At 41.7% G+C, this 24,126-nt stretch overlaps 1 protein-coding gene across 2 annotated transcripts in view; it reads left to right on the top strand.

Annotated features, from left to right (window-relative positions):
• Positions 1-23,267, top strand: part of UBE2E2 (ubiquitin conjugating enzyme E2 E2) — a 268,675-nt gene extending 245,408 nt beyond the window's left edge. For both annotated transcript variants that reach the window (XM_077268899.1, XM_077268898.1), the window contains exon 6: positions 22,390-23,267. In XM_077268899.1, the coding sequence (XP_077125014.1) occupies positions 22,390-22,487 (98 nt within the window). In that variant the 3' untranslated portion in view covers positions 22,488-23,267. The remainder of the gene's footprint in view (positions 1-22,389) is intronic.
• Positions 23,268-24,126: the final 859 nt, after the last annotated feature.

The raw sequence follows: 24,126 nt of genomic DNA on the forward strand, positions 1-24,126 counted from the left end.
TTTCTACTGCGGATTCCACTGCGGGTTTCCAACTGCACTTTCCTATTGGTGCTGGTGGAAAACCGCTGCGGAATCCGCAGAAAGAATTGACATGCTACTTCTTTTTTTCCGCAGAAAATCAGCGCTGATTTTCAAGCGGAAAAACGCAAAGTGTGAACATAGCCTTAATATTTCTATATTTATTGATATTGGTCATATTTATTTAGCTCAGTTGGCCAGTAATGTGGAAGCTCTGAACTATTCATGGATATTACCCTGTTAAGTGTCTACCTTTTTTTCTTATGGTCCATGAAGTAGCAGATACATCAGCCATGATAAGCAGCTCTGGTACCGTGGATATAGTTATGTTGCATGGTGACATGGATAATGACTAACAACACTAAGGTATCTAGCCACTTGGACCTAAAGATATAAAACTTTCATTTATTTGTATAGCTTAAAAGGTTACTGGTATATAAAAAATATTGTATCAAGTCAAAAACCAACCGGCTTTGGGCTTACAACTGTCCTTAGTCATGGATTATGCTCTCTCCCATTTTCCCTCTTCTCTGTACATGACTTCTCTTGTTACATTTTACAGCATATTCATTATGGTGACTAATTCTGTATGTGATCCTAGGAGCAATGTGTAGATGGCACATGGCTAACACTGGCCAACAGGTCTTCTGCAGGCGATAGCAGTCATTCATAGTGTTCACTAATTATATTGTAGCCATCGTATCGTCGTTATGCAGCACTTGTTGATAGACAAAAAGCTCTAAACCATGAATGCCGTATGTCGCACTCAGATGGACTCTAAAGGGATTTTATGTAAATCTATACAAAATGTTAATGCTGAGCCCTGTGCTATCAAGGACATTGATAAAATATGCCATAAATGTCCAATAGATGAGAGTCTTGAGAGCAATACCCCGATATGCACTTGCTGGCATGGAGAGATGACTGCACATGCATGGCACGCACCATCTTTATTAGAGCTCCAAACGAATATTTAATCTAAATGCCCCAAATGAGGCAAGTACTTTAAATTGTGAATTTTATATAGAAACATTTAATTTGTGTGGAAAAATACTTCTTGTTAGTTATCTTACTTGATACTTTTAAATACATATTTAAAAGGGCTATCTGGCTTAGACGAATGGTCCTGAAGGCTTTATCTTTCTGATCCTTTTCAGTCTGTGGGCAGTACATGTCTTTGATTGACAGTTCAGGCCCACAGCGCTGTGATGTATCCAGTGCTCTCTTCCGGGTTTGCTATATAAACCAGCCTTAGCGGCATAGGACACTCCCTGTTTGTTCTGCTGCTCTATAAAACAGGTTCAGGGTTTCTGCACATTGCCTGGTCCCACCCTATAGACCACAATAGAGCTGCAGAGAGATTCCGTCACTGCTAGGTCTCCCCGCAGCCCACATTTATAACACTGCTTGCCAACAGCTTATCATCCAGGAAACTTTGAAAAAAAATCTATCAGTGTCTTTAAAGTATAAAACTTGTATCTCCATGCTCGAGAAACTTGTTCTTTCTGTTATGTCCTGATCATTATAGAGTTGTCCTTTTACAAAAAAAAAAAAAAATTGGACAAAGATAGTGCTTAAAAATTACAAAATATGCATTACTTACCTATTGAAGCCGCTGCAGTGCCTCCTCTGCTGCTTGAGAGTCGTTGGCAATGATGACGTTTCGTCTACAGCATTTGACCTTAGCAGCCAACCACTAGCCTAAGCAGACAGGACTGGAACACTGAGACCAGTGATTGGCTGCAGCAGTCACATGTTGTAGACACAAAGTGACCGCTGCAGCCCCGCAAAGAATAAAACGGCAGAGAGCAGCAAAGAGGCAGCGCTGGTGCAACAGGGTCTCAACAGGAAAGTGATGATTATCTTGTCATTTTCAAGCATTACTAGCTGAGTCCATTTTTTTTTATGGAAAACCACTTTAAAATCCCAACATTTCCAGGGGCTATAAATGACATTACCACCATTGCAAAGTCGCTTGGAACATGGCTCTGTATTCACACTGGGAGCAGTAAATCTCCTGTCACAGAGACATTCATTACTAAATGCGCTTATATCCTTTGACAGGTTAACGTTAAAATTGTGAATTGTGCAGTAAAATGTTATGATAATCAAGACCGATAATTTCATTGTAAGAACAAGGACCTCAGGAACAATAATTAAAATAACAGCGCTGGCAGGAGAGCCGGCCATCATCTTCGAGCAGGCTTGTCTCCGGGATGTGAGCATGTACCTGTACAATTATATTGAACTGTCGTAATATGATAAAAGGCTTGTGGGAGAGATATTATTATGTTTACATTTTTCTCTTTGAGAAGCCGTAGCCCTGGATAGAAGCCGCGTCTTCATTTCCATCCACCCCAGAGGCTGGCTGTTACGTGACTCTCCTAAATTCATTTCATGATTATTTGCCTCGCGCCCTTGAGTTGTAGCACAATAGCAATGACATGAGGTTTAGACATCAGATAGGAGCACAGATAAAGTCCAAGCATTGACCCTTTCCAGATCTGGAGCTGCTCATTGTACCGGCTGATTACCATATGAATGCTGCCCTGCTTTATCTGATCTAATTGCTTTCTCTCTGAAGCTTTTACATGAGCTTCCAAGTGAAGCCGGCCTTTTGTTTCTGCTGCACAGAGGACCACGGCTTCCTCTGTAACAAGTGAAAAGACCAATACGTTCTTTTCATCTTGGCAAAGTTTCTTGTGCAGTTAAACAAACAATTGGAGACATTTGAAGAAGAAAAACCGTCACTATTGCTGCTGTAGGTTAGATATTTAGTGACAAAATGATCTCTGATAAGACAAGTTTGCTTTGCACTGGTTTGTATAGTTTGTCCACCACTTCATCATATTGTCCATAGACCATAAGGACTATGCTGTTTATACGCATGCATGAATATTCTGCTATGAACATAAGCGTGGCACCAAAATCCTATCTGGACTGTAATGGAAATTGGAAGGATAGACTCATAGAATGGTAGAGTTTGAAGGGACCTTGAGGGTCTTCTTGTCCAACCCCCTGCTCCTGCTCAGTGCAGGAATCACTAAACCACCTCAGGCAGATGTCTGTCCAGCCTCTGTTTGAAGACTTCCATGGAAGGAGAACTCTCCACCTCTCATGGTAGCCTTTTCGATTTCATTGATCACCCTCACTGTCAAAAAGTTTTTTTCTAATATCTAATCTGTATCTTCTCCCCTTCGGTTTCATTCCATTGCTTCTTGTGTTTCCATGTGCAATTGAGAATAAGGATGGTCCCTCTACACTGTGTTAGGCTGGTTTCACACTTGCGTTTTGATCTGCAGCGTTTTAGCGCTAAAAAACGCATGCGTTTTTTTTTCTATACTTAACATTAAAAAACGCATGCGTTTTTTAGCATGCGTTTTGACGCGTTTTCGGCAACGCATGCGTTTTTTGACACTTGTGTCTAGTTGCAGGAATGCAACCTGTAGTAATTTCTAGCGGCGTTTTTTTGCCGCAAAAAAACGCATGCGTTTATTCGCGGCAAAAAATGTATTGCTGTCTATGTAAACGCATGCGTTTTTAAGCACATGCGTTTGCTTGCGTTAAAAACGCATGCGTTTTTATGGAAAAACACAAGAAAAAACAAGAAAACCCTAACCCTAAACACAAGAAAACCCTAACCCTAAACACAAGAAAAAACAAGAAAACCTTAACCCTAGGGTTACTAGGGATCCTAACCCTAACCCTAGGGATCCTAACCCTAACCCTAGGGATCCTAACCCTAACCCTTAGGGTTAGGATCCTAACCCTTAGGGTTAGGGTTAGGATCCCTAGGATTAGGGTTAGGGTTAGGATCCCTAGGGTTAGGGTTAGGATCCCTAGGGTTACTAGGGATCCTAACCCTAGCTATTTCTGTTTATAGTGGGTTTTCTAGTTGATTTTGATGATTGGCAGCTGTCACACACTTCTCAGCATGCGTTTAAAAAACGCAAACGCAGGAAAAACGCATGTAAACGCGGCAAAACGCCGCGTTTTTCTTCTGCATGAAAAAACGCGGCGTTTTGCCGCGTTTACATGCGTTTTTTCACCACATGCAGTTTTTTAAAAAACGCTGCAGATCAAAACGCAAGTGTGAAACCAGCCTTAGCCCTTCAGATATTAGTGGACAGCTATTAAGTCTCCTCTTAGTCTTCTTTTTTGCAAGCTAAACATTCCCAGATCCTTTCACCGTTCCTCGTAGAACATACTTTGCGGTCCGCTCACCATCCTGGTAGTTCTTCTCTGAACTTGCTCCAGTTTTTCGATGTCTTTTTTAAAATGTGATGCCCAGAACTGGACACAGTATTCCAGATGAGGCCTGGAGGAGTAGAGGGCGATAATTACTTCACATGATCCAGACTCTATGCTTCCCTTTATACATTTATGCTATATTTATACTCTCAATACAAGCCCTGGAAGATTGCTTAGAAATAGTGAAATGTGAGAGATGTCCTCTGGTGAGGTTGCATATTTTTTCCTAAATTAGTCCCTTGGGTGATGCTGGTTAAGGAAATCTAATTATGTTATTCCCAGCCAATCAGACACTGCCTTTGCAATGTATTGTCCATGCATCGTTTTAATTTTCTTCTTGAAAATTCTTTTTTCAAATGGACTTTGGCCGATTAATTCTGATAACTCTATCCCTCTTCTAACTGCTGGTATGTTGCTGCTTTTCCCTGACTTTAATTCCATGTTTCATACTTCAAGCTTGCTGAATGCATATTGATATGCACATGTTCCTCACACCTAGCTCTATCCACCCATCTTATCCTATCCTTCACCAACCTTGATGCTAATCAAATGTACTATTAACTGCAATCTGTGAATTGCTCCCTGCTGTGAACTATCCCCCACCTCCTTTCTCCTCCCTCTTCCTCTCTTACCTGGCTTCATTTCATGGACTCTTCAAATGGTATAAGTTGCATGGTATTGGTCAGATATGGCCTGGGTCAGATGTGCCATCATTTGAAGTGACATCTTTAAAGTGGCATCAGAAATATTGCAGAAATAGTCCAGAAATCGGCCAGACGGTAAGACCAATCACTATCTTCTAAATTTACTTGCCTTGCTTTTCCTCCCCTGCTCTTTAACCATGCTCACATTATCCCCACCGTTTTTGCTCCACTAACCCTCATTTTCCTTCACCCACCTGTTTCCCTTTTCTCCGCTTATTCTCACTGCTGGTGACACATCCCCCAATCCTGCCCCCCGCCTCATACATTACTACCCCTTACCCTATCCTTCTCACACTATGAGAAACCACCGCAACCCCTCACACTTAAAACCTGTGCAACTGACCCCCACCACACTGCTTCCCCTCTCTGGGGCACTTTGGAATGCCCGCTCTGTCTGCAACAAGCTCCACATGGTCCATGATCTCTTCACTTCTCGCAACCTTTTCTTCCTGGCCCTCACTGAGACCTGGCTGACGCCCCCTGACACGGCCTCGCCTGCAGCACTGAGTTACGGTGGCCTCCAATTTACCCACACTCCTCGCTCCGGCAACAGACATGGTGGAGGAGTGGGTATCCTTCTTTCTAAAAACTGCTCCTTCAACCCTATCCAACCCCCACCCTCCCTTATCCTCCCTTCTTTCGAGGTTCACTCTGTCCGTATTTACGCTCCCACCAATCTCCAAATGGCTGTCATATACCGACCACCGGGCTCAGCCACTGCCTTCATCGACCAATTCTCCACCTGGCTCCTTCACTTTCTCTCTGCCGACATCCCCACCATCATCATGGGTGACTTTAATATCCCTACTGACACCCACCAGCCAGCAGCCTCCAAACTACTGGCCCTTACTTCATCCTTTGGACTCACCCATTGGTCCACCACAGCCACCCACACAGACGGACATACACTAGACCTCATCTTCACCCGCCTTTGTTCCTTATCTAATCTCACAAACTCTCCCTTCCCCCTATCTGACCACCGTCTACTCACCTTCTCATCCTTGTCCTCCTCACCTGCCCCCCATGTTCAGCCATTACCACATCCTCGCAGAAACCTCGCACATCTAGACACTCACAGACTCTCAGACTCTCTCCTACCCCTGTCCTCCATATCTTCACTGCACGACACGGACAGCGCCACCGCTTTCTATAACTCGACCCTCACATCAGCCATAGACTCAGTCGCCCCTCTCACGCATGGCACAGTGCGACACACCAATAGGCAACCTTGGCATAACAATGTCACAAAAAAACTTCGACAAGCATCCAGGGTTGCGGAGCGGCGTTGGAAGAAAACACGCCTGCCAGACGACTTCACTGCCTTCAAACAAGCTACATTTGACTTCAAATCAGCCCTCACCTCTGCTAAACAGACCTATTTCACTAACCTTGTATCTTCACTATCCTACAACCCAAAACAACTGTTCAGCACATTTAACTCTCTCCTCCACCCACCACTGCCACCTCCAACTCCCTTCATCTCTTCCGAGGACTTTGCCACCTACTTCAAAAACAAGATCGACCAAACAAGGCAAACCTTTACTTGTCCACCACCCCAACCACTCCATATACCAGACCTCTGCCCTTCCCTAGTAACCTCCCTCTCCAACATCACTGAAGGAGAGCTTACTCGCCTCTTTTCCAAATCACACCTCACCACCTGTGCACTTGACCCCATGCCTTCCCACCGGCTCCACAACCTCACTAACACCCTTATTCCAGCCCCAACCCATCTCTTCAACCTATCGCTCTCTTCTGGTACCTTCCCCTCTGCCTTCAAACATGCCACCATCACACCCATCCTCAATAAAACTAACCTTGACCCAACTGCTATGCCCAGCTATCGCCCCATATCACTGCTCCCGTTTGCTTCAAAACTCCTTGAGCAGCATGTCCATGGTCAACTTTCCTCCCACCTCTCATCTAACTCTCTCCATGACAACCTCCAATCTGTCTTCCGCCCCCACCACTCCACCGAAACTGCCCTGACAAAAATTACTAATGACCTAGTCACAGCCAAAGCTAACAGACAGTTCTCCATCCTCCTCCTTCTTGACCTGTCCTCTGCTTTCGACACAGTCGATCACTGCCTACTGCTACAGATTCTTTCTTCCCTTGGCATCAAAGACCTCGCCCTGTCCTGGATTGCCTCATACCTATCCAACCGCACATTTAGCGTTTCCCACTCCCACACTACATCCTCATCCCGCCCTCTCTCTGTTGGAGTCCCTCAAGGCTCTGTCCTAGGACCCCTACTTTTTTCCATCTATACCCTTGGCCTAGGACAACTCATAAAGTCCCATGGCTTCCAGTACCACCTATATGCAGACGACACTCAGATCTACCTCTCTGGCCCAGATGTCACCTCTCTGTTCTCCAGAATCCCGAAGTGTCTGTCAGCCATATCCTCCTTCTTCACCTCTCGCTTCCTAAAACTCAATGTAGACAAAACCGAATTCATCATCCCCCCTACCCAATCTATCTATTATGGTGAACGGCATCACGCTCTCTCCCGCTCCTGAAATCCGCTGCCTCGGAGTAACTCTTGACTCTGCCCTGTCCTTCAAACCTCACGTCCAAGCTCTTGCCACCTCCTGTCGCCTCCAACTCAAAAATATTGCCAGAATCCGTTCCTTCCTCAGTCCACAATCTACCAAAACTCTTGTGCATGCTCTCATCATCTCCCGCCTCGATTACTGCAACACCCTCCTCTGTGGCCTCCCCGCTAACTCTCTTGCACCACTCCAGTCTGTCCTCAACTCTGCTGCCCGCCTAATCCACCTCTCTCCTCGCTACTCCCCTGCTTCTCCCCTCTGCAAATCCCTCCACTGGCTCCCAATCCCCCAACGAATCCAGTTCAAACTACTAACACTGATCTACAAAGCCATCCACAACCTGTCCCCTCCCTATATCTCTGAACTAATCTCCCACTATCTTCCCTCACGTAATCTTCGTTCATCCCAAGACCTCCTACTCTCCTCCACACTTATTCGTTCCTCACACAATCGCCTCCAAGATTTCTCCCGAATATCCCCCATCCTCTGGAATTCCATGCCTCAACACGTCCGATTATCCACCACCCTCGGATCCTTCAGACGGAACCTGAAAACCCATCTCTTCAGGAAAGCCTACAGCCTACAATAACCGAGCCGCCGCCTCACCACCGCCAGAGCCTCACCCCTACCTTCTGTCTCTTCCCCACTATCCCATAGAATGTAAGTCCGCAAGGACAGGGTCCTCTCTCCTCTGTACCTGTCCGTCACTGTAAACCTGTTTACTGTAAATGATATCTATAACTCTGTATGTAACCCCTTTCTCATGTACAGCACCATGGAATTAATGGTGCTATATAAATAAATAATAATAATAATAATAACTAAAGGCCACCCCGCCACCACACCCCATTAAGCACCTGAAGTTTTAAAGCCCGACACTTTTGTCTTCAAGGAGATAATCCACTGCCAGAGCTGCGTAACAGTGGCTTTCCTCTCTCTCCCTGTCAAAAGCGCAAGAACATTCAGCAGGACACTTGTGTATGGAGGAGAGAACTGTCTGCCAAACAAACGTACGGCCAACAACTATCTTATGTGTATGGCCAGCTTAAAGGGGATGTTCAGGGGTTCAATTCTGCAGTTGCTCTATGGGACTGCAGACTTGCAAATCCTCAAATTGCGACATTGTGCACTGTCAGGATTCTCCGGTACTGGCGGTCATGTGACCGCAAGTATGCCAAATAGACTTGTCCACTCTTACTCAATTCGCTAGTATTGAGCAATGCTTCTCACATCTAGTCAGCATGTGACTGCATGTATGGAAATCACACACTCGTGGTCACATGCCCGCCTGCTCCAGCACCGGAGAATCCTAACAGCGCACAGTGTGCACGCTGTGAGGATTCGCAAGTCTGCAGTCACATAGAGCTACTGCAGGCTTGAACCCCAAGCTTGGACTACCCATTTAAAGAGGACCTGTCTTCAAGTTAAAAGTGCCCAGCTTTTGCTCTTATTTTATTCCTGCTGCTCCCATGCTCACAGTATTTTTTTTTTAGGTTTTTTTTTTTTTAAATCTGCCATATGGTTCCATAGAAATGGGCTTTTTTTATTTATTGCTAATTTTTATAATTTTTTTATGAGGGGGTCTGGCTCACGAAATTCTATGGGGGCATGTCTTTAGGCTGCCCTGCAGTATTACCCTGTCAGTAACACCCCCTTAGTAATGACCATAACATTAGCACTAGATAAAATGGCGCATATCTCTGAAACATTATGGCAGACTTAAAAAAAATAAATGAATAAAACGGAATTTAGGGGAGCAGCAGGGATAGAAGAAGTGTAAAAACTGGTCACTTTTGACTACCTAGAGACAGGTTCTTTTTAAGGAACTCTTGAACTGTGGTATGTTATGATGAATATTCAATGGAGTGCTGGAGCATGAGCTTTTAAACCCTTGGAATGGAAACCACTCTTCCCTGCAGCTCTCGTGGCTTATATAAAGGGGTCCCAATAATGGATCCTGTATATGAAATAGAGGTATCCAGATTGAACTACCTTTAAAGTTTTCTTGCCAGAAGTATTTAAAAGCATTTATCATGTATCAACCAAAATAGTGGCTAAATGGTAGCTCAGTAAACCCCCATTAGATAGTGGATAAATACTAGATTTGTGAACTCAGCAGTCAAACCCCTCCACTGTAGCATATATTACCTTCTGTTGGCAGGTGATGAATACTTTAGGGTAGAATAAGCCCTTTAAGTAGACTTCACTTTGAAGGGCCCTGTATAGAGCACACTTAGGGGCCCCATACACATACGACTATAGTAAGCTAAACCCGCCAATATTGTTGAGATTGGCACACAGTCTATTGTGATTGGGTGGTCCTGACTCTCCCCTATAAATGATTTTGGGAGAGAGATTTATATTCTATTTGGCGTGAATCTAAGCCAGTGCCAGATGATTGTGGCAGCAGCTTTCTCATAGTAAACACAGGAATGGTCAGCCAATCATCCAGTATATGGAGGAGTCGGAAGGATAGCTGGCAGCAGATGTGTAGCAGGGCATTTAGCATCTATCCACTATGAGATTTTTCTGATTTGTGTGTAGATAAATCTGCTCTTTGGCAAATCTGTTTCAACAGCTGACAATAAAGATTTGTCACTTTTAACAACTAATAAAAAAGGCGCAGTTACTTTTTCTGGTTTCAGTATAGATCTGACTACATTATCTCGTCTGAGACGAGTGTCGCACAGTAAGATCTGCTTTGCTTCCAGTGCAAGTGATGCAAAATTCATCAATGACAAATTACTCCCATTGTGACATTGAGTGAGCAGGAAGGAGTGTATTAAAAATATATGCTCTGCACAGGTGGAATAGGCAAGTATGTGGGATCAGAACGTGCAGCTGCACTCCGGAAAAGTATCATGTGAACCTGCCGCATCAAGAAATTGTCCAGAATGTAATGTGTTTGACAAGTGTGTCACTTAGTGTTATTTGATAGGAAGATAACATCAACATGTAATTGATATATTTTAATGGCAGTCACCCCACTGGCTTCACTTATGTCAGGGAAAGTATAGGGTCAGGCTGTTTCCTCTGGAACTAGATTGTCTGGGTTTCATCTGCTCAAACAAAATATGAGCACTGCAGCCGGTCAGCTCCATAGATCTGGTTAAATGGTTACATATAACATAACAAATACCTGCCTGGGCTCGCGCACACAAACCGGTTTTCTCAAACGAGTACAGTCCGTTGTTTTTATTACATTTTTCAGAATATAACAATTGAAAATAAGAATTCAAACAATTACATTCAGAAACATTTTCCAAAGGACAATTTGAAGAAATTTAAAGGAGCTTCAAAGACAAAAAATAGTAAAATGAAATATTAGGGATCGCTCCCCCCAGTGGCGAGAAACCAAAATCTAGATTGATACAGCAAATACAAAAATTCAGCTGCCTTCTAATAAAGTTATATGTGGCACCACTGTAAACTATCTCTGTTCATCAATTTACTAGATAATATTTAATAACTTAACTACACATATAAAGACAAGACTGACACAAGGTAGGATGGGGGGGGAAGCACAGGTCCGATAGTATTAAGAAGAGACCTAGGCACTATTCTGAGCCCAATAATAGTCCCAAGGGGCCCAAACAGTGTTGCATCTGTCCACTCTCGCTCCTATTAAGGCCGTCATATATTCCGTCCTACGAATGTCAGCAATTCTGTTCAATAAATGTTGATGAGAGGGAGAACAAGGTCTGCTTCCAGTGAAGAGCTATCGAGCACCTTGCTGCGGTAAGAATGTGGAGTAGCAGTCTATCTGAGGTCTTTCCCATCCCTTTAGGAGAGACGTTTAGAAGGTAGATAGCCGGATCAAACCCAACCTCCACAAAGAGAACCCTGTGTATCAAGGCTCTCACATCCTCCCAAAATCCAATGATCTTCAAACCAGACCAAAAGATGTGGTATTGAGAGCCCACCTCTGAACCACAGCTCTAACAGAGGTTTGAGACATGAGGATTCAATCTGTGGAGGAGCTCCGGGGTGTGATATCAGAACATCATTATTTTGTACTGATTCTCCTTATAAAGAGTGTAGATAGAGGATTTAGCCTCTTTTGCCAGATGATCTGCCAAGTTTGGGGTGACAGTCCCCTCCAAAGAATAGATTCCCTGCTCATATATGGATGTTTTAACTGTTGGCCCCCCTGAGGATAGTTTATAATCCTATATATATCCGATATTAGTCCCTTAGTCAACTGGCCCCTTTTGCAAATTCTTTCAAAATCGGTCAGTAAAGACACCTTCAATAGACTAAATCGCGAAGAAGCAAAATGTTTAATCTGCTAAATTGCGAACTATATACCATTAAGAACCATATTTCCCAGGAAAAATCTCCTGGCCCAGGGTTAGTCTGTGGACCAAACTAAACCCACTAGGAATGCAAACAAGGCAACGTAACCCCAGGAGAGTTCTTCAAGGGGGCGGGGCCCAGAATTTGACTTGTGCAATGGCAAGAAAAAATTCTCTAGTAAGAAGGAAAATAACTCCTTTCCAGCAGGGCAAAACCAAGACTCCTCCGGGCTAATGTTGTTGAAACCTTGCGGATAGTTCAGCATAACATGTAAGCAGCTCAATATATCTTAAGTACTAATATATGAGGGTACCTGTACCGGCTAGTACTAATGAAGAGAAATAAAGGACAATAATATACCAACATCTACTTAATATAAGGCATTAAACATCAGATTTGTCTAACTAATGAGGGTCATCTGAACGAAGTCTATTTGAACTATAAACATAAGGATGAATGACCTCGGGAGATCAAAACATCCAACACCACGGAGACACCATTACGTGTTTCTCAACGCAGTGATCCAGAACACTGCCCCCATCCCTTATGGGAAATATGCAAATGCATGTAGAAAAGCCGCGGAGACACCATCACGTATTTCTCAATGCAAGCATTGAATAGCCAGGTCTTTCACCGGGAAGGAACAACCACGGGAAGGGCAGCATCCAAGAAAGGAAAACCACCTATGCCAAAACATGGTATCCATCCACAGACAGCTGTTTCGGGGTATTTGCCCCTCATCAGTGTGGAGTAGGAAACTGGCTATTAGGAGCAGTGCCTAGTGAAAGGACTATAAACATAAGGATGAATGACCTTGGGGAGATCAAAACAGGGAAGGGCAGCATCCAATAAAGGAAAACCACCTATGCCAAAACATGTTATCCATCCACAGACAGCTGTTTATAGTCCTTTCACTAGGCACTGCTCCTAATAGCCCAGCTCAATCTGCTCATCCAGGGCCTGCTGTTGCTGTGATGTGTTACCCATATGTCTGTCTTCCCTAACCCCTCCAAGACCACAGCCTTGGGGTGCAGTCTGCAGCTCCACTCCTCCCATGTCGCCAAGCATAACGTCCTCCTCATGCTGTACAGTCACCTCCTTCTCCCGGAAAGATGGCGCCCGAACCCCCTGTTCATGCCTGCTCTCGCAGGAGAAAAGTGTCCAGAGCCGATTCGAGTGTCAGATCAAAATCAACCATACAAGTCAAAGGGTTCTTGGAAAATATCGGACCGAGGACAGATGACATCTGGGTGCAGTGCGATGCGATTTTCACGGATTATAATTGTTATCCTGTCTGATGATGATGAGATTTTTGAAAAGTTTTCTGCTGAGAACAGAAACGATAAATGGCCTGTGTGAAAATGTCTGGTGAGATTTAAATCTTCTGTACTGAATAGGAAAAATAAGTCTAGTATTAGCTTTATTGACCAGAGTGAACATACATTGCTCAAATTCCAATTCCTAGATATCACTGAATAAAATATTCCAGCTTCAAATCTTTATGCATTATATAGTGGAATGCGTTGAACACAATAAAACAAAAATGATAAATGTCAGTCAAAATTAATATCCCATAAAAGTCTGGATTTGGAATGATGCTCAAAATCAAATTACATTCTGATCCAACTTCAGTGGAAATTCCTCTCAAGACAAGGAAATGATGTGTGGCCTCCACATGCCTGTTTGACCCTACAACGCCTGGGCATGGTCTTGATGAGGCAACGGATATTCTCAGGGATCTCCTTCCAGACCTGGATTAAACCATCAGTCAACTGGACAGTCTCTGGTGCTACATGATGTTGGTGGATGGAACTGAGATATGATGTCTCAGATATGTTCAATTGGATTCAGGTCTGAGGATCTCATATCGGTACCTAATGGCCATCAGGGTAACTCTGGCTAGCACATGGAGGGCTGTGCGGCCCCCGAAAGAAATGACTCCACACACAATTACTGATCCACTGCCAAACTGGTCATGCTGGATGTTGCAGGCAGGAGCACATTCTCCACGGCGTCTCCAGACTCTGTCACATGTGCTCAGTATGAACTTGCTCTCATCCATGAAGAGCACAGGGCACCAATGTCGAATCTGCCATTCTTGGTGTTCTCTGGCAAATGCTCATCTGCCTGCATGGTGTTGGGCTGTAAGCACAACACCCACTTGTGGACGTCAGGCCCTCATACCACCCTCATGGAGTCTGTTTCTGACAGTATGAGCAGATGCATGGATGTTACTGGCTTGCTGGAGGTAATTTTGCAGGGCTCTGGCACTATTCCTTCTGTTCTTCCTTGCACAAAGGAGGAGGTAGCGGTCCTGCTGCTGGGTTGTTGCCGTCCTACGGCCCCCTCCACTGGTCTTGGTTTACTGGCCTGTCTCCTGGTGTCTGGTCCATGCTCTGGACACTGTGCTAACAGACACAGTATGATTTAGAAAGTAAAAACAATTCACAAGAAAACTTGTTTTCAACTGAAGCTAATATTTTGACACATTTGCTTTAAAGGGAATCTGTCAGTAGGATCAACCCTCCTTAGCCACCTATATTGGAATGCAGGTCATATGTAGCCGAACAAAGTTTTATTCTGATATCTGCTATTTCATGTTTTATACCATAGAAATCCAAATTTTTTAAATATGTAAATGAGCTGTTAAGATCTATGAAAAATGAAAGGAGGAGTAACCAGTGTGAGACATGTAGATCAGGAGAGCAGACTGTCAGTCATTACATGTCTCACATTGGTAATGCCCCCTTTCATTTAAAATATGCTCGGGAGGCAGATTCTCAGGGAGATCTGTGTCTAGACCACTGCTAATTTGAATATTATGAAAAATGTAGATTCTCTGGAATAAGACATCAGATCGCCGATATCAAGGTATTATTTTATTCAGCTTTCCATGACCTCTATGCCTATCTAGACAGCTTAGGGAAATTCTAACGACAGAGACCCTTTAAGCATTATGTAATTGATTCCTAAACCAGTCAAATATTTGTCCAGGCCCATGTAAGTGCATTTTATAAATTCCTATTTATTAACACTACGTAGCTGATCACTACAGTAAAAAAAACACCCTGTGTGAAATCAAACTAAAAGTTTTATCCCTTATCCTCTAGATACCTTTTTTATTTCATGGGAAAACTTTAGAAATTACACAGTAATCACTATATATGAAGCTGTGTGTGTCAGAAGAAAACACAATGGGGTAATTATCAGATAAAATCCCATCACGTTTAACACAATTATGGAAATATATTTTATAATTAGCATAAGAGGCTTTTACCGTGCAATCGCTGGCACTTCCCTAAGACCTGGCAAACACGGAAGAGCCAAGCAGAGCTGTTAAATAGTTTTTTAAGTATTTGCTGTAAGTAAATTGCACCTAAGGGTAAAATATGCATTAACGAGTTGACTTGATTAAATATTAATTGAATTTATCCAATATCTTCTAACCTCACTGCAACTTAGGTAAAGACATTCACTGACTTGTCCACATGGCTAGAAGCCTTATATTGTCAGGTTGCCGGTCTATTAAAAAGGATGTCATAATTGTTTAGCTATGGAAGAGGGATATTAAAGAAACTCTGTGTTATGTCTGTGTCTTTAGGACCAGTACGTGACTTCTCTTCAGGCTGGTCTTTAAATCTTCCACCACCGGTTCAGACCTTGTACGAGGCATGACACATTGTATAGATTTTTCTGAAGTGCACAAGATGAAATGAGCATCAGCTGTTTTTACATACATTCTCTGCATAAATATAAAGCACTTTGTGGGATATTTACTTATGATACACAATAGTGGTCCAATATATATGATCACCATTTGAACATATAGTGCCACTGCAGTTATTTTGGTTTTAATCGCATCAAAAAAAGTTTATATTTTATTCCACATTCTAGTCCGCCCTTTTCTCTTCCCAGTGGTGGCTATGGTTAGTAGTATAGACTTGTAGCTTAGTTTTTAGTTTATGCAGATTCCTGGATAATTCTTTGGAACTTGATTGAGTCTGTTATCCACCATCCGGACTATCCTGCATTGCAACGTTTTATCAATTTTTCTTTTCCGTCCATATCCAGGGAGATTAGCTACAGTGCCATTGGTTTTTAACTTCTAGATTATCTTGCTCACTATGGACAAAGGAACATCAAGATCTCTGGAGATGGACTTGCAACCATGATATTGTTGATATTTTTCAACAATTTTGGTTCTCAAGGCCCCGGACAGTTGTCGTCTTCTCTTTCTGTTCTCCATGCCATAGTGTGGCACCCACAGACAGAATGTAAAGATTGTGTCAACTTCTCCCCTTTTTATCTGGTTTCTGGTGGGATTTTCATATTGCCCACACTTGTTAATTGCCACAGGTGAGTTTGAACGAGCATCACATGCTTAAAACAATTGTTAACCCACAATTTTGAAAATGTGCCAACAGTTATGTTTAGCCCATTTTTGGGGTTTCATGAGAAATGTTGTCTAATTTGCCTTTTTTTCCCTTTTTTGTGTTGCTCCAATACACACACAAAGGAAATAAACATGTGTATGACAAAAAGTGTAATTACAATAATTTTCTGGGAGAAATACTTTCCGTAATTTTCTGGAACAATTTCAAGAGTGCCAACACTTTTGGCCATAACTGCATAAGCGACACAAAATAAAAGGTAACAATATAAGTTTATTTAAGTTACTCAATTTTTAAGCATCATTAATTTTGCAGCGCTTTACAGACATGATCATCACTGTCCCCAATGGGGCTCACAATCTAGATTCTCTATCAGTATGTCTTTGGAGTGTGGAAGGAAACCGGAGAACCCGGAGGAAACCCACACAATCACTGGGAGAACATACACACTCCTTGCAGACGTTTATCCTTGGTGGGATTTGACACCAGGACCTCAAAATTTAAAGCTTTTATGAAGTCTACTAGAAATGAAGCAACATATTATACAAGTCCTCTGTATGTTAAATTGTCTGCATTTATTATGTGTCTGCTAGTACAGGAATGAGATAAAATATCATAATATAATAATTTAATATGCGCGTTACCTTGGAAAAGTGATCACGGCATGAAATATTGTAACAGGAAGTGTTTAATGCATTGGTATATCTATATTAACATGTCTGCTATTATATAAAAGACATCTTTTTAAAGTTTCCTACTTTGGTCTGACTCCATTTTTTTAAACAAAAAAGAAATGGAGTACCAAGATCCACCAAAAAGTAAAATCATAATTTATTTATAGAGAATCATACATATAAGGAACCGAAACGAGTTAAAAAAAACATATCAAGACACAAGTTTTTCTGAGATCGAGAACAGAGGTGCAGCGACCACGTGCATGCGGACCTAACAGCAGGGTAGGATAAAGTAAACCCTCTTAAAGTGCTAGTGCTTCAAGTATAATTTACATACCCATATTTGTGGAACACATAGCCATAAGGATGCTAATATAATCATGGTAAAAACCAGTAGTATAAATATAAGTTACCACATCCCATGGCACCCACTCAGAGTATGAATATAAAGTTAGCGTTCCTTACCCATAGCTGTGAAGTCCGCACCACGTGTACTCCAGTACAAGACTGCAATCAGGGAGGGCCACAAATTTTTACTCATTTTAATTTAAAAAAAAAAAAAAAAAAGCTGAATTTTTTAGGCAGACTGTGAATTTTTTTTTTTTTTTATTACGTGTTAATTACATGTTGTTATAGTTTTATTCATGAAAAACGTTGCAAAAATGCCACACAAATATGCTGTTTTTTGCACTTTCTAAAAAAAAAAAACCACATTTTAAAAAATGGTAAAAAAAACATTTTGAAAATCGGTAAAAAGCACAGGTTTTCAAAAACGCTGCAGTGCTCAAATTCAGTTGGGAACCAAAAAACTGAGTGTTCGTGAGATTTCTGAAATCTCAGCTTTAACTGGATTGTAAAATGCAGCTGCCTTTCCGGAGAAAAGAAAACCTACAAAAACGCTGTGTGTGCGTGTGTGTGCGTGCGCGCGTGTGTGTGTGTGTGTGTGTGTGTGTACACAGCCTTATAGAGTTATAGATCATATGAAAGGAGCTCAGAAAAAGACAGAAAGAGTGACATGCTTTCAATCGCTGATGGATTCTCCGTTAACTCATTCTGTAGCTTGCAATATATAGTGCATCACAGAGGCTATAAAAGGCAAAAGGTGCATTTTAATGAAACCTCATTGAAATAAAAAGTCCCAATTTCATGCAGTTAAAATAGAAAATAAATAAAGGCCCCCAAAGGTGGAAACCTCCTTTAAAGGGAATCTGTCACCCCAAAAATCGTTAAATTAAAATCATTATATAAAAATCAGAGCCGCGGCAGGAAGACAAGAAGAGGACGACATCGTATGAAGATATGAGGCGCTGGACCCGGACCGCGACCCCCATCAGACCGCACCGGGGGACCGCCCCTGGGTGAGTATAATCTAACCTGTTTTTCTTACCTTTCAGGATACATCGGGGGCTTATCTACAGCATTACAGAATGCATTACAGAATGCTGTAGATAAGCCCCTGATGCTGGTGGCCTTATCTCATATATGATTGTTGGGGTTGCCAGAAAATTCCAGACTCAGGTGTAGTCATCATTATAGGGTCCCTCGTAATAACGTCTAGACCTAATATTTGATAAATCAATTTCCTTGTTTGGGGCCGCACAGTCGGCAATTCATGGCCTTTGTCGGAAACGTTGCCTCATTTGACTGTACCTCATTATTATTATATGCGGCGGTCTTGTGCTGGTAAGATATATGGAAACCTTGAACAACACTCATTAACTGCTCAGTTACACATTTAATGATGGCCCAGGAAACCAAGGTGATTAAAAAAAGAAGGAATTGTACTGTATCATTTCAGTTCTGCTGTTTACCAGCAGCATCTGATATCTTCAGCTAAGCGGCTGCCTTCCTACATGTAAATATTTTATAACTGCCGCTCAGCGATAAAACAGATGTAAAATGATGACGGTATTGATCTGAAGATTGATGGTTTTGACCTGACCTAACAGTGATTAATCTCTGACAACTCGGGGCAGGGCAACATTAAAGCAGCTAATATGTGGCTTATTCCTATGAAAAGTTGGTTATCGGTTCTCCTGCTTCGCACTGACGAGGGCCAACAGCCCGAAACACCGTGTCTGCGAATTGAGATACTGATTTGGCTTTTATCCTAAGTCATATTGCACGACTCTTAAAGGGTTGATTGTGACTTGTAGGATCGCTACTTCCAACAGGTGGCGCTATAGAGTTAAGTCCTCTTTTTTGTCAGAAGAGGCATTTTGCATATTATATTTCCTTGCACTATACACTTATCAATGATTTAGATGTCCTTCCTGATCTTTTGTACTGTAAATGTATTTAATGAGATGATGAAGCCAGAGAGGTATGTGTGTCAATGACATATATATATACCGTATATATGTTTTCAGGAATATTTGAGCCCATGGATCAATTTTTTGTCCATTTTGCAAGCTGGCGAGAAAATCCTCGCCATATGGATGTAACACGGATGCTTACATGCGAGAAAAATCACATCCTCGTACTGCACACAGATGACATACGGATCTCTGTTCAGGGAACATTTCTGCGATTGTCGTCCGTGTATAACGGACCGATTTTTTTATACGTTGTGTGTGACTCCAGCCTAAAGGAGATCCCCAACATTAAACTTAATGGTATTTTACTTACTGATCAGAAGGGGTCCGATTGTCAGGACCTTGCAAAAGAACAGCAGCAGCATTTTTCCCCTCCACAGCAGCACTGCCATCTATCTGCAGTGTAGGAAAGTGCAATACAGCCCTATGTATGTGAACGGAGCAGCTCCCTGTACAGCAGTGCCACTTTGACAGTAAAAATTATGAAGGAGAATTGACCCCATAACTGAGCATATTTACACCATTGTATAATAATTGAGAATAGCCCTATAAAAAAAGGAATATCTGCAGATTATTTTACCTTTTTTTTCCCTACGGTTGGAATTTTATTTTTCAATTTTTGCAAGGATGTTTCCACCAATCTCTCCCATCTGAAAACAATGTACAGTCTGAGTTATGTCAACACTGCAGTTTTTTACTTGGAACCAGAGGTGACTCCAGGTCACCAATAAGCTGCAACCTTAGAAGGAAGTTATACTTTTCAAAGACTATCCAATAATATGAGAAATCGAAGATAGACTTTTCAATGACTGTCCAATAATACGGGAAATCGAAGATAGACTTTTCAATGACTGTCCAATAATACGGGAAATCTGATGGTTCAGAACCTGTCCGGTCCCTTTTAGGCTGCATTCATTTATATCTTCAGTTTTAAAGCTGAAGTCTTAAACAGGTAAAGTTTTACTTTTATTCTACTTCCACATATGTAGCAAATATTTTATATGTACCTGCCTGAAATCGGCTGGGCAAGGAGTTCGGCAAGCTGGAAAGCCCCCAAGGCAAATGTTAGGATTTGTTTCAGCTTTGTGGTATTGTGCTTTGGGATAGTGTGGTGCCACCTGCAGGTCATTTATGAAAATTAATGTTTAAAATGTATTTTGTGATAACATCGTGGATGTGTGGTTTGTTTGGCTATTTTCTTGCTGAAGGGGGCAAGTTTACCTTTCGAATGGTGTATCACTTGTGTGTGTGGGTGCAGTATGAACGGAGATGCAAACTAATCACCGAAAAAGAGTGTTTTGAAATAATATAGAAGGATGGAGGGTTGCCACTTTTTCTACTTCATTGAAAACGTTCGGTGGGATTTGTAATTAATGGATTAATGCCCTGGTGTATTATTTTTATTATGGCTAAACAGGTAAAATTCAGAATGTGATGTTATGGAGTGGATAGAGGATAATTTACAGTAAACCGTGTTACACTATAAGAAAGAAGGTGTGTGTGGGGGGGATGTTAACACTAATTGCAAACAAGTGCAAAGCTGGATCGTTCTTTGGATCCTTCAGAGACCCTTTGTTTTGGTTGCCACCAATCAGCAGGTCATAGAACATTGTGGTGTGAAAGCATGAAAAGCCTGTTATCATCGTGTGACATCTGATCATTTTTATCTCTACATCTAAAACATTTGTTCTTGAGTGCATTAAGTGTGCATTAAGTACAAAGCACCGAGACATCGTGCTCTAATTTAATGTTAAAGATACTAGTTATTGTTCAATTGGACTGCCACTATTCCTCTTCTAAGTGTGTCTTGGACGCAGTGAGTGACTGCTTTGCCACCATATGGAATCAGGGTGGTGCTAAGCTGTCAGTTTGGTGAGTGACAGCTCAGTCGACTGGTCTAGTGCAGAGTCGCGCTGAGCTGTCGGTATTTTGATTGACAGCTCAGTCATCCAATCTATTGCAGGGGCATGCTGAGTTGTCAATATTTGAACAGTCAGCTCAGCCGTCTAATCTGAGACTGGGTGGTACTGAGCTTTTTTCAGTTGTTTTATGTTCTTAGTGATTACCCAGCTTTTTAGCTAAGCTGTCAGTCACAGACCTCTGCGAGTTGTAGCTTTCAGCTCACTGGTGTGTTTTCTCTGTGCTCTAAACTCAAACATTCTGATCTTTTGTTGCCAGATCTTGATCTGCCTTTTCACTATTATTTTTGTATTACCCCTTTGGACTCTGACCTTGGAATTGTTATCCCGGACTGTGACCTGACCATGCCTTTGTCTCTTCCCTCTGTTTATGACGTACCCTCGTGGCTTTTGACCTCAGACTCTTTGACGCCTCTCACTCACGACTTGTCCGTGAGAAGTGACACAGCATCACACGGACAAATAATGACTTTATGTAAATCCCCGATTCTGACTACCATCGTGTAATATATTGCGCCTTATTTATTAAAACAATCTAAAAGTAAAAATGTCTAAGTTGCCCATATAAAAGAAGCACTCCCACCTATATCTGCACGTAGGTAAAGTGCCACAAAATAATCGTGCTCGTAATAGAAAGTTTAGATCTCACCCATAACTGATGTAGTCATACTGTGATCCAAGGATCATCGTTGGTATCAATGGCAGGAGACAAAGAATATTGGTATTATTCAACATCCCTGTCGGGCCCTATATAGTAGCTCCCACCCATACAAGGGCAGTACCCAAGTGATATATTGAACCTTGTAATAAACACCCCCAAAAAATCACTGGGGTGTTTATTACAAGGTTCAGGATAGCACTTGGGTACTGCCCTTGTAAGGGTGGCAGCTACTACATGGGGCCCGACAGGGATGTTGAATAATACCAATATTCTTTGTCTCCTGTCATGCATACCAATGATGCTCCATGGATCACAATATGACTACATTAGTTATGGTTAAGACCTATTCTTTCTAGTTGGAGCACGGCTATTTTGTGGCACTTTTTCTATATCTTTGAATGTGTGACCTATGGTAATGGCCTCTGTAATTCTGGATTTTTGCCTTCCCATTATTCTATGCGGCTTTTTAATCTGTGTGTATGTGGGCTAATCCACTAATTTTTTAATACATTTAATTAAGTTATATTTTACCTAATTCTCTCCGTGCTGTATTATCTATGTCTTTTATGTGTAGTAGTGATATGTGTCTTTTGTTTGCCTTGCAGCTGATCCTCTCGTTGGAAGTATCGCCACACAGTACATGACCAACAGAGCCGAGCATGACCGGATGGCCAGACAGTGGACCAAGAGATACGCTACATAGGATTTATTACAGTGGACCTGAGCAAGCACATTCACTAAGTGCATCAATAGCTCCTTTATTTGTTTTCTTTTTTTAATTTTTCTTATTTTTTATTTTTTTTTTTATTACATTTTGTGACAAGATACTGTATGTCCTTTTTATTCAGACTTTGTTAACTTGAACTCCCCCGAAAATATGCGGGGATTTTAGTTACTGTGTAAGAATTGTTGAACATGTGATAGTATAGAGCTTTGTTTGAAAGCCTTGTATCAATATTTGTGTTTTTTTAGGACAATGGGGAACTATAATTTAAATTTCAGTTACCTCCTCTCTATATTTGCTTATTGTTAGATTTAATTTTTTTTTATATTTTTTTTTTTTTGTATTAAGTCTTTCATGGTGGGTGCATGCTCCAGGGAAGAGTGTTTTATAAATAACATTTAAAGAATGAATCACTGTGCAAAAAATATGCTGTGTTTACCCACTAAGGACTTTCTAAATGAACAAAAAAGGGTATTTTGGGCTATTTAAAATTGCTTGTAAATGACTTTAGCAGTATGTGAAGCGGTTAATGTACACTTGTTTTATGAAACACTCAATAAAAACACTGCAAAATATGTGTATTTCCTGGAAGAACAGCATTGAACACAACTTACAGATACAGAAAACTTGGATGCCTGCAAGCAGAGGTCTTAAGTAGAAAATTATGGAAAGAAAGTTATTTTTTTTTGTGTAATGTGCATTAGTGTCATGCAACCCAATGAAAATAAAAGTGCCAGATGTATGTTTCATGAACGGTCATCTTGGAACGTTCCCAAAAATTATTTACGATCATATTGAACAGATTTTTCATAAGACAAAGTTAGCTTGTACAGATGTCAATAAAGTGAGCCATCAGATCAAATTCTCAAAGGAGGTTTGGCCTGGCAGGGCTGTGGAGTCGGAGTTGTGGAGTCGGAGCCCATTTTGGTGGAGTCGGTGTCCTGGAAATTGAGGAGTCAGAGTTGGAGGTTTGTCTTACCGATTCCACAGCCCTGGAGAGGTGTGCACTGATTGGCAATCACTTTGTACAATCACAGGCGTTATCCAGTTTAAATGCGCCTGTCGATTGTCTAGGTCCTGCTTCAAATCATATGCACCACTGAATTTGTCTACAGGAGAATCAGCCAGGAGACTACAGTGTAAGCAAAGATTGCCGTTAGCTACTTAAGAGTGTATTTTGTATTGGTGATGGGTGTACAGTCATGGACAAAAATTTTGAGAATGAGACAAATATTAATTTTTCCAATGTCTACTGCTTCATTTTTTCTAATGGCAATTTGCATATACTCCTGAATGTCAGAGTGATCAGCTTAACAGCAATTACTGTACTTGCAAAGTCAATATTTGCCCAGAAAATGAACTTTAACCCCCAAAACACATTTCAACATCATTGCAGTCCTGCCTTAAAAGGAGCAGCTAACATCGTTTTAGTGATTGATCCATTAACACAGGTGTGGGTGTTGATGAGGACAGGGCTGGCGATCAATCAGTCATGATTAAGTAAGAATGACATCACTGGACACTTTAAAAGGAGGCTGGTGCTTGGTATCATTGTTTCTCTTCAGTTAACCATGGTTATCTCTAAAGAAACACGTGCAGCCATCATTGCACTGCACAA

Source organism: Ranitomeya variabilis, chromosome 6 (assembly GCF_051348905.1).
Source record: "Ranitomeya variabilis isolate aRanVar5 chromosome 6, aRanVar5.hap1, whole genome shotgun sequence".
In the NCBI taxonomy this organism is placed as follows: Eukaryota; Metazoa; Chordata; class Amphibia; order Anura; family Dendrobatidae; genus Ranitomeya; species Ranitomeya variabilis.